Consider the following 15,489-nt stretch of genomic DNA (forward strand, 5'->3'; position numbering starts at 1 on the left):
GTTAGGGCTCTGGACTCTTGACCGGAGGGTCGTGGGTTCAATTCCTGGTGGGGGACACTGCTGCTGTACCCTTGAGCAAGGTACTTTACCTAGATTGCTCCAGTAAAAATCCAACTGTATAAATGGGTAATTGTATGTAAAAATAATGTGATATCTTGTAACAATTGTAAGTCGCCCTGGATAAGGGTGTCTGCTAAGAAATAAATAATAATAATAACCTTTATACATTGTTAACATTTTAAAAACCTTATTGCATTATTTATTTTACACAGCTTGAGACCCAAGCACATGTAAAAGCAACACACAGTGCTTCTGAAAAGTACCTACAAAGTGTCTTTAGTTTAAAACAACAAAAAGCCCAATTAAAAAAAGAATACAAACCTTGACTATCAGCTGCCATTATGCTAGACGTGTTACAAAGTATTTGCTTAAAGAAAAAACATGTTTTAAATAAAATGCTACAAACCTTAAATGTGTTTGTCGATGTCTGAGGCAAAGAGAACACTGTTGTACACTAAACTGTGCCCCGCATGGAGCTAAGGGGCATCGCTCGAAGATAAGAAACTGGGGGCCCCAGTACTGGCTAACAGCATCGCTGGTCATGTGCTAAGGGTGTTGCTGGTCGCTCAGTTTAGAAAATAAGAAACGGTCCAGAACCAATGGCAAATCGTTGCAGTGAATGATAGCAAGGTAAAAACAAGGTTGCAGTGCAGTTACTTAAACATGAAAAACAATTTAAAAGGGGAGAAATGTGAATTGTTGACACGTATAGAGGCTGCATGTCCAGAGCTATATTGCCCCGATACAGAAGGAAGTGACACAGGATGGCTTTAAATAAGTGTGTATATTTAAAAAAAGACAAAGTGTGTTAAAATTAACAAGGAACAGATGCTGTACAGATCTAAATAGACCTATACAGAAGTACAGTGACACAGGCTGGTCTTAAACAGAGAAGCGTGTCTGTTGAAAAAAGACAAAATGTTTAAAATAAGGAACAACCTGTTTATGAAATTGTGGCAAAGTGGTAAGTGGTACGTGCAGGTGCAGGGGTGATGCAGTGCAGTAATGAAACAGAGAGCTATAATCCGGTTGGAAACAGTTTTCATTTGTACCCAGGTCTGGTGACCAAATAATAATCCCAGGCAATACACAACAATGTGTAGAGCACGGAGTAAATAACAACAGGGTTACAGTCCCAAATAATAAACACTAATATCCGTCCCACAATATACTAACACGGTCACCAGTCATGGATGCGTGCAGTAGTGCTCGTGGTGTGTGATACAGTTTATTTCGTGACAGTGATGAAGTGCTGGCCCAGCTTTGTGCTGGCCCAAGGCGACAGCCCTGGAAATGTGTTAGCTGTCTGGTGATTCACAAACAAGACAATTACTAACAGACAGAACAAACAAACAAAAAACACTCACAATACTGTTCACAGTCCTTTGGGGTCTCTCACAGTCCTTCTGAGCTTAAAAACCACAAACCAAGCGAAGGAACCGATTACGATTCTCCGTCCCCCTTATATGCTGTTACGCATGACCCCTTGGTAAACGAATGCAGCTGCCTTTACAATCTCCGGCTGCTACATTGTTTCCCTTCCGGGTCAATACGTTCTTGCAACGGAGTCTCATCTTCTTCCAGACTGACCGACTTCCCGACCCGAGGAAAAAACTTTCAGGCCAGCCCGTCCAAAGAACTCGGTCCTCGCTGCTTAGCGCCCTCACAGGTCGGGAGGGAGATTTACAACCAAGATTCATTATATTTCTGTCACAGAAATGTACATACTTAACCCAACACATACATAAATAAATTAATACATAAATAAATAAACAACATAAAATAATAATAATGTGAGACATTGTTAAGTTAACATTTTAAAAGCCTTATTGCATTATTTATTTTACACAGCTGGATGTACAAGCATAAAACATTAAAATGTCCAATAAAAAAATAATACAAACCTTGACTATCAGCTGCCGCTATGTTAGACTTGTTACAATGTATTTACTTAAACTGAAGAAAAAAAAACAGTTTTAAAATAAAACGCTATAAACCTTTTCAGTGTCAGTTCTTGTCTGTATCTGAACAAACAGAGAGAATTGCAAGTGTGGCTGGCAGTTCCCCCCAGTGTGCTGAGGGCATTGTGGAAGTGCCGCTACCCTTCCTGTCTCGTGTTTGTAGTTTTTAAAGAAGTTTTAACTCGGTTAAGGGCCATGTGTGTAGTTTTAAAGCAACAGTTTTAAAGATTGTAGTTTCAAGTCAATTTTGATATTAAAAATTGTTACAGTAAAATGGTAAATAAAACCATAGTATAGAGTTGTTATTGTATTTTTTAATTATACAAATAATATATATATATATATATATATATATATATATATATATATATATATATATATATATATATATATAATATGTTGACCCAGCCATACAGAAAAAACAGTTTGGGTCTCTCCTGGCAATGTTAGAGCGGCCTGTAAGCTTATGCAGAAGTAAACGAACACAAACGTTTTCAAAACTACAGACTGAAGGATTATCAACTGAACAAAACAGTCTTTAGGCACATATTTAAACACTTTCAAATCAGGTGTTTATGCAGAAATGCATGGATCATGAATGTCTATTTAAATTTATTTAGTTAAAGCTTAAAAACTTTAAAAACATATGCTACAAACACTGACTATCAGCGGTCGTATTTTAGATAATTTCCAACTTTGTTACAACGTATTTACTTAAAACAAAAAAAACAGTCTTAAAATAAAATGCGACAAACTTAAGCTGTGTCTATTCTTGTGTGAGCATGGCAAACTGAGAGACAATTGTACAAGCGACAGGCCCCCCTCATGGGCGAGGGGCTGGGGACTACACTGGCTTGTGGAGATAGGCTATAGGCGATAAGTGATTGGTGTGTTTTATTTTAAGATGCTGTACAAGAGTTTGCTGTAATTCCTTTACGTAGAATGAGCAGTTTCAAAGAGGGGAATTGTAAACAATTTATAAATTCATTAAAACAAGAATTGGCTGTGTTGGTGTTTGTGTTAAATAAATGTAAAAAAAAAACATTTATCGTATAGATAGCCCCTCTCTGGTATTCAAACTTCAACAATGGTTTTAGGTTATATTTTAATGTGTATAGCTGCGCTGACTAAGTATGCAGGAACTGTCCCTTTGACAAACAAGACAGCTAAAGAAGTGGACAGCGCATTTCAAATCCTCCAACCCACTGTTTCCTGTGCTGATATCTAGAGGTTGTCCAGCCAGTTTCACAAGAGAACCGCCAATGCAATTGCGATAAACATTTGTTGGGGAGTTATTTAGCACAAGGCCCATAGAATGTCATTTATCTGTCACACAGAGCTGCTGGCTAAGACAGACTACGTTTGGTCCTGACGGTTGTTTGGAATATGGATGGCAGTGGACACCTGCATTTAGTAGTACTGAAATATGTATTCAAAAGCACTGAAAAGAGCTGTGTTGATCGACTTAAACAACTAGGCTAACAATCTTTGTGTTGCAGGCAGTGTTCTCGGGTTGTACAAGACCATGGATGTCGTGCCTGTGAATTGTTAGAGGGGACTATGAAAATACATAGAGATCAAGGCTTTTCTGAACTGAATGAGAGTTACCATTAAAGTGCTTTATAGTGTGGGAATCTTGCGATGAAATCTGTCTACAGGATTTTTTGAGTACATTCCCATGACTGTCCTTTCAGAAACAGTTTTGTGTCAATGTTCTGCAACAAACTACTGGGTAGTACTGAAAATGTGGCTCTAGTAATTCAGTTATGCCAACTGAAATTAAAAAAACAATAAACACATTGTGACAGAAATACAATGATTCTTGGCTGTAAATCTGCCTCCCGACCTGTGAGGGCGCTAAGCAGCGAGAACAGAGTTCTTTGGATGACCTGGTCTGACAGTTCTTTCCCAGGGTCGAGAAGTCGGCCAGTCTGGATGAAGAACGCATTGACCCGGAAGGGAAACGGCGTGGCAATCGCAGATTGGAGAGGGTGGTGGCACTCGTTTACCAAGGGGTCATGTGTGATCGCAATCTGTTCCTTCGCATTTGGTTTGGTTTACAACAGAACCGAGAAGGACTGAAAGAGGCCCTGTGAGAAACAGTATCGTGAGTGTTCTGTTTTTTTTGTTTGTAATTGTCTTTGTGGATGGGTGGTGGGCAATTCACTGACACACGTGGGAGACAGAAGGTTTATTTGCAACACCTTACTGGTGCCCAGTTTTTTTTTTTTTTCTTTTATTTGGCTTTATTTTCTCTTTAACCTGCAGAGGGCGCTGTTGTCTGTGGCCTGAATACCGCCAATGGTAGTCAGGTCCACAGTAATACCAATACAGGTACAGTCCACCGTTTCGCACTCACAGGTGCTGAAAACAATAATGAAAACAAAAGGCAAAAGAAAAAGGGAAAATAAAACACAGTAATAAAACTACAAAATAAAGCTGCTGCACTCGGCAGCAGTACCCCGGCCGTTGCTATCTGCACGGCCCGGGTCTCCGTCCTATGCTCACCCGTTCCCTCAACCTGTTGATACTGTTCGGGGTTCTGCCCAAGCTTTTCCCCGCTACTAAAAATTATTTTCTTTTTAATTAATTTGTTGTTGTGCTCGTTCTTCTCCGGCCGTGCTCGGTCTGACAGCAGAGCTCCCACCAGCTGGCTCGTTTCGTCTTAGAGGGGCAGGCTGAGGGAACAACAGAGCGTTATCTTATAGGGTCAGCAATCCCCCAAGGCCCACCTCTCAGCCACTTAGAGGGAAAGCCAACACACCCTCTTCCCCACCTCTCTGTGTCACTGCACTGACTGACAGGCAGATCTACGAGGCTACTGCCCCCTTCATGCAGTACCACGCATGCGCCAGACAGTCAGCACAGATCTCCCCTGTTACAGTCTTGTTACAACACGTTTCCGGAGCTGTCGCCAAGGGCCAGCACAGGAACAGCCCCTACAGGAACACAAGCGATGTCAGCACCGAAGGCTCGGGCGATGAAGATGTCGGAGGAGGATGACCCAGAGGCGTACCTGGTCGCGTTTGAGAGGCTGGCCACCACTGCGTCATGGCCGCAGGAGTTCTGAGTGAGCCATCTGGGACCCTGCCTGATTGGGGAGGCTCAGGCAGCCTACCAGGCTATGAGCAACCTCAATGCCGCCAGTCATAACCTGGTCAAGCTGGCCATCCTCCGTCGCCTCAACATTACTGTTCAGGGAGTACCGAAGATCCCCGAAGACACGCCCCAGGGTGGTTGCGGAGCGGTTGTATGACCACATGGTACACTGGCTGACCCACGAGAAGAAAACCAACCTCCAAATGGGGGAAGCAGTGGTTGTGGAGCAATTCTGCCATGTGGTCAGCGCTAATACCCAAGCCTGGATATGGCACCACAACCCCCACACCCTGGAAGATGAAACTGGCAGAGAATTATGAGGACTCCCTAGTCTCCGTCCGGACAGGGATACTGTCGGTTCCTGCCCTTCGGAGAAGCCGAGCCCCTCCTCTCTCTCCTCCGCCACTACCATCAGCCCCAGGACCCAGACCTCTGAGACCGTCGACCCCAATGGGCCTCCTTGCCTCCCCTTCATGGAGACCAAGGTTGGCCTCCAGCTGGGGTAGAGGTGCTGCCCCTGACCCGTTGCCATACCAACAACGGGACAGATATTTAACCAATGTCCCCTCTGTCCCCCTGTGGCAAAGTGGCTGCTGATTATGAACAGGTGCAGAGGTGATCCAGTACAGAAATAATCACAAGTGAAAAACTATAATCCAATGTGGAAACGTTATTTTTTTTGTCAACACAAATCCTGGTCTGGCGACCAAACAATAATCCTCCGGCAACACACCCCTAGCATAAAGCTTGGCAGGAAAATGATAATAATGATTTGTAAACAAAACAAATAATAACACGTTATCCGCTCCCACAATACTACATACACAAATCACCAGTCCGGGTGCATGCAGTAGTGCTCAAGGTGGGTGATAACAAATAACAGTGACTGTGGTGTTGTTGTTCCGGGTAGTGCTGGCCCAAGGCGACAGCTCCGGAGATGTGTTAGCCGTCTAGTGAATTTACAAACAAAACACAATTACTAACAGTGCTACAAACAAACAGAACACTCACGAATATCGGTTACTTTTTGGAAACTCTCCAGGTCCTTCCAGTTCTGTGCTTCTCTGAACCCAAGCAAAGAAAAAGATTTACAATTCTCCGGCCCCCTTTATGCGATCATGCATGACCCCTTGGTAAACGATTACAGCAGACTCTATTGCCTGCAGCTGCTTCCTCGTTTACCTTCCAGGTCTATACGTTCCTGCAATGGAGTCTTGCCTTTTTCCAGGCTGACTGACTTTCCGACCCAGGAAATGAACTGTCAGGCCAACCCGTCCAAAGCCTTTCCCTTTCGCTACTTAGCACCCTCACAGGTCGGGAGGGAGATTTACAACCAGAACTCATTATATTTCCGTCACACCCCCCAACTTGTTTTAGGTGCAACCAGCAGGGACATCTGGCCAGGTCATACCCTGGTGATGTGTTTCCTTTTCAAGCCGAAATGTTTTCTCCTATTTTCCGTCCTAGAAAAACAAATAAAGAGAGAAGGACCGCAAAATGGGAGGGAGCATCACTGAGACAAGGCTGGGGTCTGGTGGGGGAATGCTTGAATGGTAACAAACGCCAGTCAAAAGGAGTCGGAATGCAGTGTGACAGAGAGGGCGAGGTTACTGGGCCATCCAGGGTAGATGCTACTCCAGCCCCTCTCAATATACCGGACATGTGGTATTGAAGCGAGGACATAGTGTGGAGCCAACATAATGACCCGTCACTAGTGCACGCTTGGGGGTAAGTCCGGTCTATTGAAGGTAAGGATGTTGATGGCGCTGGAGCGCTAATATATACACACTTCAGTATCAAGGGGCAATTACTGTATAGGGTAAATCTAGCCGCGGGCACAGGACAGCCTGTAACACAATTATTGGTTCCCCCGTCTTGTCGGACCGAGATCATGAGGCTGGCGCATGATGTCCCTTTTGCGGGGCACCTCGGAGCTGACAAGACAAGGGAGCGGATATTGGCTCAATTCAATTGGATAGGTCTTCATACTGATGTGTCGAAATATGTAGCCACATGCCCAGACTGCCAGCGAGTAGCGTCGGGTCGAGTGCGCCCCGCCCCTTTGGCCCCACTGCCGATTATTTCCACTCCCTTTGAACGCATTGCAATGGACATAGTGGGCCCTTTGCTACCATCTGACTCTGGGTATACGCATATATTAGTAGTGGTAGACTATGCAACGCGATACCCAGAGGCAGCTCCATTGAGGTCCACTAGTGCCACTGCAATAGCCACAGAGTTAGTGCAGATTATGGCTAGAGAAGGGGATCCTCAAGGAGAATTTGACTAACACGTTACAGCAGGTATATCAAAAATTAAAAATATGTCCCATCAGGACGTCTGTTTATCATCCACGTACTCTTTTTTTTAATTGGGCTTTTTAATGTTTTAAACTCAAGACACTTTGTAGGGACTTTTCAGAAGCGCTGTGTGTTGCTTTTACATGTGTTTGGGTCTCAAGCTGTGTAAAATAAATAATGCAATAAAGTTTTTAAAATGTTAACTTAACAACGTATACAGGTTCTCGCATTGCATTTGTTTATTTGTGTATTTATGTATATATTTATGTGTTGGATTAAGAAGTATTTACATTTCTTAAACAGGTTGTTCCTTATTTTAAACATTTTGTCTTTTTTCAACAGACACGCTTCTCTGTTTAAGACCAGCCTGTGTCACTTTACTTCTGTATAGGTCTATTTAGCTCTGTACATACAACATCTCATCCTTGTTAATTTTAAAACACTTTGTCTTTTTTTTTTTTTTTTAAATAAAATATTGGATTCCCTCAACTTATCTTCAGACCTCAGACCTTTCAGAGTAGCTGTCTAGTGGAGAGTATATGTCTGGGGCAATTTTTGAAGCAGCTGTAACGTTTTGGGCCATATAAACAAACTGACATGTAAATAATCTCTGTCTGTGACGAAGTAGCAGAGAAAAGACTTCACTCTGAGCTACTGTTTTAATACTACACAGCTGTATTCTTTGATTTTTAAAGTTAAGTTCTGTTAACGATTTTTGTTCAGTAAAACAGAACCCTTTTAGCATATATGTAAATCACTTTCACGAATCAGCCCCCAAATGTAGACTCCCATCATGTTCTCGTTATACTGTCCTTGGTAGCGGCGTTCAAAGTCCAGGTGGAAGCACTCGCCTTGCTCCTTCGAGTACGCTCCCATGTTCTCCGTGAATTTATCAAGATAAGCATCAAGGATATGGACTTTGACGGGCATCCTACAGCCCATTGTGCCGTAGTTCTTCACCAGAGTCTCAACCAGCTCCACATAGTTTTTGGCCTTGTGATTGCCCAGGAAGCCCCGAACAACTGCGACAAAGCTGTTCCAAGCTGCTTTCTCCTTACTACCGAGCTTCTTGGGGAATTCATTGCACTCCAGGATCTTCTTTATCTGTGGTCTGACGAAGACACCGGCTTTGACCTTTGCCTCAGACAGCTTAGGGAAGAAGTCTTGAAGGTACTTGAAGGCTGCCGACTCCTTATCTAGAGCTCTGACAAATTGTTTCATAAGGCCCAATTTGATGTGCAGTGGTGGCATCAGCACCTTCCGGGGGTCCACCAGTGGCTTCCACTTGACGTTGTTCCTCCCCACAGAGAACTTGGTCCGCTTGGAAGGGTCCACCATGCAGAAGTAGCAGTTGCTTGAGTGGTCAGTGGGTTCCCGCCAAATTCTTGGGATAGCGAACTTCATGGCTCTCTTTTCCCCTCTGTACCATCCTACAAAAATACATTTATTTCACCCATGACTAATGTGTAAGAGATTCTCGCAACATTTTTCATATATGATATATTTTTTCAATAACACTGAAAATTGTAAAACATTTTAAAATTAAAAACTTTTACAATTTTAAAAATTTTAACAAATTTTATAACATAAAATTCCGAGCAACAACTGTCCATCATCAGTGCTCGCAGGTGAAATGAGGTGCCCAGGGTTTGTCTTGATCCCTGACAGGCATGCCGAAATATGCCTTGTAGGCCTCACACATCTTAGCAGATGCTTCCGCGGAGTACTTTTTCGCTCTTGTCTTGATAAGTTGGCCGCAGACATAGCAAAATGCGTCTGCCGGATGCTTGCAGCCTCTTGATGCCATCTCAGAAAAATGCAGATATGTATCCACAGGCAGCTGGAACTAAACTGAACTGGTGGGCTTAAGGCCCCTGTATTTATACTACTATTTATATTACTGGAAAGTTCTAGAAAGTTCTAGAAGTTACTCCAAGTTTACTCAGCACTGAATCTATCTGGAATGTTCTGGAAAATAGGTACATTTCAAAATATCACTGTCCTGGTCACAAAAGCAAAGTTTGTGGGGAATAATAGCCATTTTCTATACTTTTGAGGCATAAGCAATTAGGAAATAACACTTACTACCCAGGAACCAACAAAAAAAAAAAAAAAATGTTACACGGTGTTATCGGTACAGATCTTCAAAGATCAATTTTCTTAAGAAACCTATGGAACTGTTATGACATAACCCTTAGATTTATTATTACGCGATTATAAGGATCCTCTCTATGAGCGTTCCTGTTTTTCTTCCTATTATTAAATCATGTTATAATAGCACACTGATAAAAAAAAAAAAAAAAAAAAAGAGCGTCGTGTGAGCTTGCGCAGTGGAGAGGTGAGAGGACTTGTCTCCGTTGCAGGACTGGGTGGCGCATTGTATGTATGCTCAGAATCAGAGAATCGCAAAGCGAAGAAGCAGAGAAAAAGAGAAGTTTCAGGACTGCAGGTTAGGTTGGTAACCCATTCTAGTATTCGATACCGGTAGTTAAGAACAGTTTGTGTAAAATAACTTTTTTTTAAAAAAATTGGGAAATGTGCTTACCTTCTGAAGAAATTAAACGTTTAAGAACATGCATTAAATCTGTTCTTCTAGGTTCCAAACGAACGTTGCTACGTGTGTCAAACTTCCGAATTCGAGACGCTTCGGTATACTGAGACACAACACGCTTTGCTACACGACGTGAAAGAGCTAGAATGTTACGATTAACGTGTTTGCCATTTTTAAAACCCGCTCTTTCTAATCGTGCAAGTACAATTTTCGTTACAGATTCATCTCCTCAACGATCATTTAAAATTGTTTAAAAATGTTTTTTTTTTTTGTTTTCAGACAACTAGTTTTTATCATTAACGAACTTTGAAATTGGTTCGTTTTTAGTTTGAGGTTTGACTCCGCCATTTCCCTAAGTCCCCCTTGTCGTTTTCCACCACCTGCGCTTTTTACAAGAGGAAAATAAGTGCAAATCGCATTTTTATTAAAGAAGTGTCTCGTACAAAATCAATTCCAGGTTTGAAATATTTAGCTGGTAAAGTTGGTAGATGCTCGTGGCTTTATGCAGAACATTTGGAAAGTAAGACCTTTCACAATTGAAGACCAGCGTTGACTATTTTCTAAGTTGTTTGGAACACGCAGAAGCGCTTTTAAGTAATTGTCTTTTGGTGGTTTAAGCAACTGTGATAAATATAACGTTTAGGGAAATATATGCCTATGTGTGCTAATTTTTATTGAATGGTTAAAACAAACTTGGTCTTCGACTTCTACAGGTCTTCTTTTAAATGTGGTCACTGTTAAATATACATAATGGGGATCATCACACTTTCGGGGAATACATATTTAAACCAGCACACAGTGAAGCAATGCACTGTAGTAAAAAATCAACAGACTTTATTTTATTGATATATATTTATTAATCCAAATCCAAGGAACATCCTGTCTTGGGAGTTGAAATGGTTGACCCCCTCTCCACTGGACCAAATCTACTGGCAACTTAATGGGCTGGTTTCACAGACCTAAATAGCACTAGTCTTGAACTGCCTTACCTGTTGTGTAACATTGGGTGGTCCAGGGTTAGTTCTAATCCTGTCTGTGAAACTAGATCTATAATAAGTGATTGTTCTGTACCCATATGTTATCTCTTTCAACCCTATGTAAATGTTATTATAATTAAAATTTTCAGTGTATTATATGGAAATAATTCATACAAAGATGCAGATCCAAGAATAGGACCTGTTTACTGTTCTGCTATTCTGAGTGGAGTTATTTTATTGAGACTGCACTAGCACTCTGCTGTATTGAGTGGTTTATTTTTTCATAGGACTGTTTAGTGGACTACAGTCTTGTAAGAGTTAATATACTATACATGTCATTTTTTCATTTGAATATAGCTGAAAATTGTGCATGTTTTTCTTTGTGATAAAGACCAAACACTTTGAGATATAGACTTCACATTCGGTACACAACTATTACAGGTATAATGGAGTAGAAATGAAATGAAAGTCTTTGTATTTGTAATATTTTATCATTGCCGGGGGACGGGGGAGTACCAGTGCCCATGAACCATGACCTAAGATGGCTGCCATATTGGGATTTAAACTGTGTTGTAGCTAATAAGGACCACGTGCTATGATTAAACATATTGCTTTCAAGTGCAGCTTTGAATACCAAGATTCTCTGACCAGTGATCATGCTGCTAGTTTTAAAGCCTGTTAGCATGCCTAATAATAATCATCATCATCATCATCATAACAGCAATAAATGTGAAGCAATTTGAAATTAGTCAGGAAATACAGCTGCAAATATAATTTGATTGACAAGGAAATACTAGCATCCATCACCAAAAGTGAAGCAGACATCGGAGTAAGCAGGTATCTCATGTCAACCATCACTCAGTGGCAGCTACCACTAGTATTGAAGCCAGGTTCATGTAACCCTACAGTACCTCTCTTTGTAGTCAGTGCCATGCTTTTAACCATGTCTGTCCTCACCAGGGAGTTTGGCATTCTAACTGCACCAAAACCAAACCCGCCAATATGATGTAATACATAATAAAAAAATGTAAATCTGCTTTTAATAGATTGAACATTTAAACTTCCTGGGTAAGTGGCCTTTTACTGTTTAAACTACCATACACATTTTCAAATTCGTTTTAGATTTGGTTTAGTGTTGTTATCGTCCTCTTCATATTTCATTTTAATTTTCACTTGCAGTTTTCAATCACGATACATTATGTAGCTTAAAAAAAGAAAACCAAGCAAGACCCTTTTAAAACAAGACGTTTTAGTTAATTCTGTGTTCAGGATTAATTCTGTGTTGTTCAGGATTAATACTGTGTTGTTCAGGATTAATACTGTGTTGTTCAGGATTAATACTGTGTTGTTCAGGATTAATTCTGTGTTGTTCAGGATTAATTCTGTGTTGTTCAGGATTAATACTGTGTTGTTCAGGATTAATACTGTGTTGTTCAGGATTAATACTGTGTTGTTCAGGATTAATACTGTGTTGTTCATTCACTTTATGATGAAATGTTTAAAGCTTTACAACCATTCTCTTTTGTTTTTAAATCGTAAGAGTTGCCTTGACAAAACAGCAATGACAGTAATGAGTGTGGAATCTCTTGTAACCTCAAGGGGGTGCTGGTTCACTGTTCTAGCCTAGCTAGAGGCTTTTGTGATGGGGGACCCCAAGGAGAAGATCGCAGAAGGAAGCTGTGATGAAAACATGATGATCAAAAGTAGAGAACTGGAAGCGAAGAAGAGTTCATCAACAGATGCAAAGAGAGAGAGAGGTTCCTCTGAAAGGTAACAAAACACCCTCTTTGTATTTGCTCTGCCTGGCTATTTCTATTTCAAGTTGACTTTAAAATTAGGCTACTTAGAAAGCAGCTGAAAATGTATACAGACAGACAGACAGACACAATACTTATCCACTAGCAAATACCCCTAAAAGAATAACAGTTTAAACATTATTTTATAGTGCTGGGGTGTTTGAATATTTGAATAAATACTGCTTGAAATGTATCGTAATATTGGTTATTTTTGCATGTAACACCAAACACAACATAGCTCATTGTATTTCACCAAATGTTTCCTGAGTGATGAACGTGTGATTAACAGTTGGTATGAATACACACTCTTCCTGTCATTTAATTTTGTCTTTTGACAGAATAGTCCGTCATTAAATGATCATTTGATCTTTTTGTGTAAGCAGCCATCAGGACCATCGCATGTATCCTGACTGCATCAGTCTGTCACATTTACAAGTTTCCATTTTTACAGGGAACCCCCATTTTCAAGTCCTGAGGAATTTATTTAACACGAGTTAAGCGTTATAATGTGGGGGTATATGGAGGCTCTGTGTTAGTCTCTCCATCTGTGTGTTATACTTAGTTTTCACATACATCCAGAGAAGTGCTTTCTCAATTTTTAAAAGAACCTGGTCTGGACACTAGCACAAGCTAGTGAGTGTATACAAATCTGGGAGTATTCATATTGGGAGTCTCTGCGTTGATTTAAAAAGCAGAGAACGTGTTTGTAGAAGCTTTTTTTTTTTTTTTCTTGTTCCAAGAAGGCAGAAGAGTGATACTTCAGAGAGAAACAAGAAACACAAGGTCAGATCTGCAGATGAAAATAGTGAACTGAAAAAAGAGAAGGTAAGAATGTTTATATTCTCAATGACGCTGGTTATGGTAAACACAATATATCACAGGAAACAAGCCAGTTTAGCTTCTGATTTGTGTGTTTTTTTATAAAATTGTGTATTGCACTTTGGACTTTATGGTTTTCAACCCAGGTCCTCTAAATATTGTTTATAATGTACATTGTTTTGTAGAGCACGTAACTCTGTGCTTACAGACTCCGAGACATTAAAAAGCTTGTTTAGCTAACAACATTTCAGACATTTTACCTGTCACTTTCATTCACTTTATGGTGAAAGAAACACATGTCCTACACTAGGTTAAATAAAGCTCTGTTTGCTTGCCTTACCCTCCAAGAATTTACTGCTTCACTTCCTAGGTCATTTCACCTCAGCAGTGTCTTTCGGCGTCAAAGCATTTTACAGTCTGCAAAGTCAGTTATTAGGGGAAGCAGCTGATTGGTTACTGACAGGAAAGAATGATGACAAATAACATTATATTAAAATACACATTTATTACATGGCAGAGATTGGGAGTACAGAGTAGCAGATTGTAATGACCTTTGTTCCACTGCTACTACATCAGTATTGCAGAGCTGGCTTTGCAGGCACCACACACTGGTCTCGCCGACACTCTGGCTCTAGAGTCAGTGCAGACACCACACGCTGGTCTCGTCAGTACTCTGTCCGTAGAGTCTGTGCAGGCACCACACGCTGGTCTCGTCAGTACTCTGTCTCTAGAGTCTGTGCAGGCACCACACGCTGGTCTCGTCAGTACTCTGTCTCTAGAGTCTGTGCAGGCACCACACGCTGGTCTCGTCAGTACTCTGTGTCTAGAGTCTGTGCAGGCACCACACGCTGGTCTCGTCAGCACTCTGTCTCTAGAGTCTGTGCAGGCACCACGCACTGGTCTCATCGGCACTCTGCCTCTGGAGTCTGTTAATCAATTTCTGTTTGAAACACAAACCTGCAGCGTTGGGGGTTCTTGTGGACCAAGGACTAGTAAACCACTGAGTTGAGACATTAATAAATCAGGCTCCTTTTTTTTCTTGCAGGAGAAATCATCTACAAATGCAGGAGGAAAACCACTTCAAGACAATTTGATTGCCTGGTTAGAACTGGACAAACTGATTATATGTGTTGCACAAGCAGAGTTCACTCCAGGGTTTTAAATGTTTAATGAATTATCTTTTAATTTACAGCTCCATAAATCTTTTTTTAGTGCAAAATAATAGGACATGTAGGTTATGGGAATTGATCTGGAAAAAGTAGAGGGTTTAGAGGAGAATCTGAACTTGGTTTAGTAACGCATATGATTTGAATAGTTAGGGCCCTCGTTAGTCTGTCTGTCTGCCATACATACATTCCTAGCATACTTACGTACCCTGCAAGCCTTTGTTTAAGTAATCCTAGCTAACGGAATAGTTCCAGTACACATCCATTCGTTATTTAGGTTTCAAATGTGCAGTTTTGAAAGAAACACATTTTAGCAAACATACTATCCAGTACTACTGTAGGTTAAAGAAATGTCTGCTTGCAAGCCTTGCCCTCAGGCTGTCGTGAACATCCTGGTCATTTTACCTGGAGGGTGATGTTTTCCCTATCCTTTCACTGGCTTCTTTCCTGTCAATAACCAATCATCTGCTTTCCCTATTGACTGACATGCTTTGACCCAGAAGACACTGCTGGGCTGAAATGACCAAGGAAGCGAAGCAGTAACAGACTTCAGCTTGCAAACAGATATTTATTTAACCGAGAGTATTATCAGATATCTTTTTTTTTTTTGTTATGAAAATACATGTTTTCTCTAACATGTCTCTTTCAGAACTGCACATTTGAGACCTATATAGAAGTACAAAATAGCTAAGATTTATGGAATTATTTGAACGTGTTTTCACCTAAGTTCCGGAGCTGCTGTTCAGTTCCAGTTGCCTGA

General features: G+C 41.0%; 1 protein-coding gene across 3 annotated transcripts in view; it reads left to right on the plus strand.

The window, feature by feature from the left end:
* Window positions 1–9,738: 9,738 nt before the first annotated feature.
* The window catches only part of LOC117394438 (DNA topoisomerase I, mitochondrial-like), a 37,574-nt gene continuing 31,823 nt past the window's right edge, over window positions 9,739–15,489 (plus strand). Inside the window, exons 1-4 of one of the 3 annotated variants that reach the window (XM_033992718.3) lie at window positions 9,739–9,874; window positions 12,548–12,718; window positions 13,485–13,569; window positions 14,609–14,664. In XM_033992718.3, coding sequence (XP_033848609.2) covers window positions 12,591–12,718; window positions 13,485–13,569; window positions 14,609–14,664 — 269 coding nt within the window. In that variant the 5' untranslated portion in view covers window positions 9,739–9,874; window positions 12,548–12,590. The remainder of the gene's footprint in view (window positions 9,875–12,547; window positions 12,719–13,484; window positions 13,570–14,608; window positions 14,665–15,489) is intronic. The other 2 variants (XM_059018672.1, XM_059018669.1) reach the window with 2 other exon arrangements.

The sequence above is a fragment of the Acipenser ruthenus genome, chromosome 3 (assembly GCF_902713425.1).
Source record: "Acipenser ruthenus chromosome 3, fAciRut3.2 maternal haplotype, whole genome shotgun sequence".
Taxonomy (NCBI): domain Eukaryota; kingdom Metazoa; phylum Chordata; class Actinopteri; order Acipenseriformes; family Acipenseridae; genus Acipenser; species Acipenser ruthenus.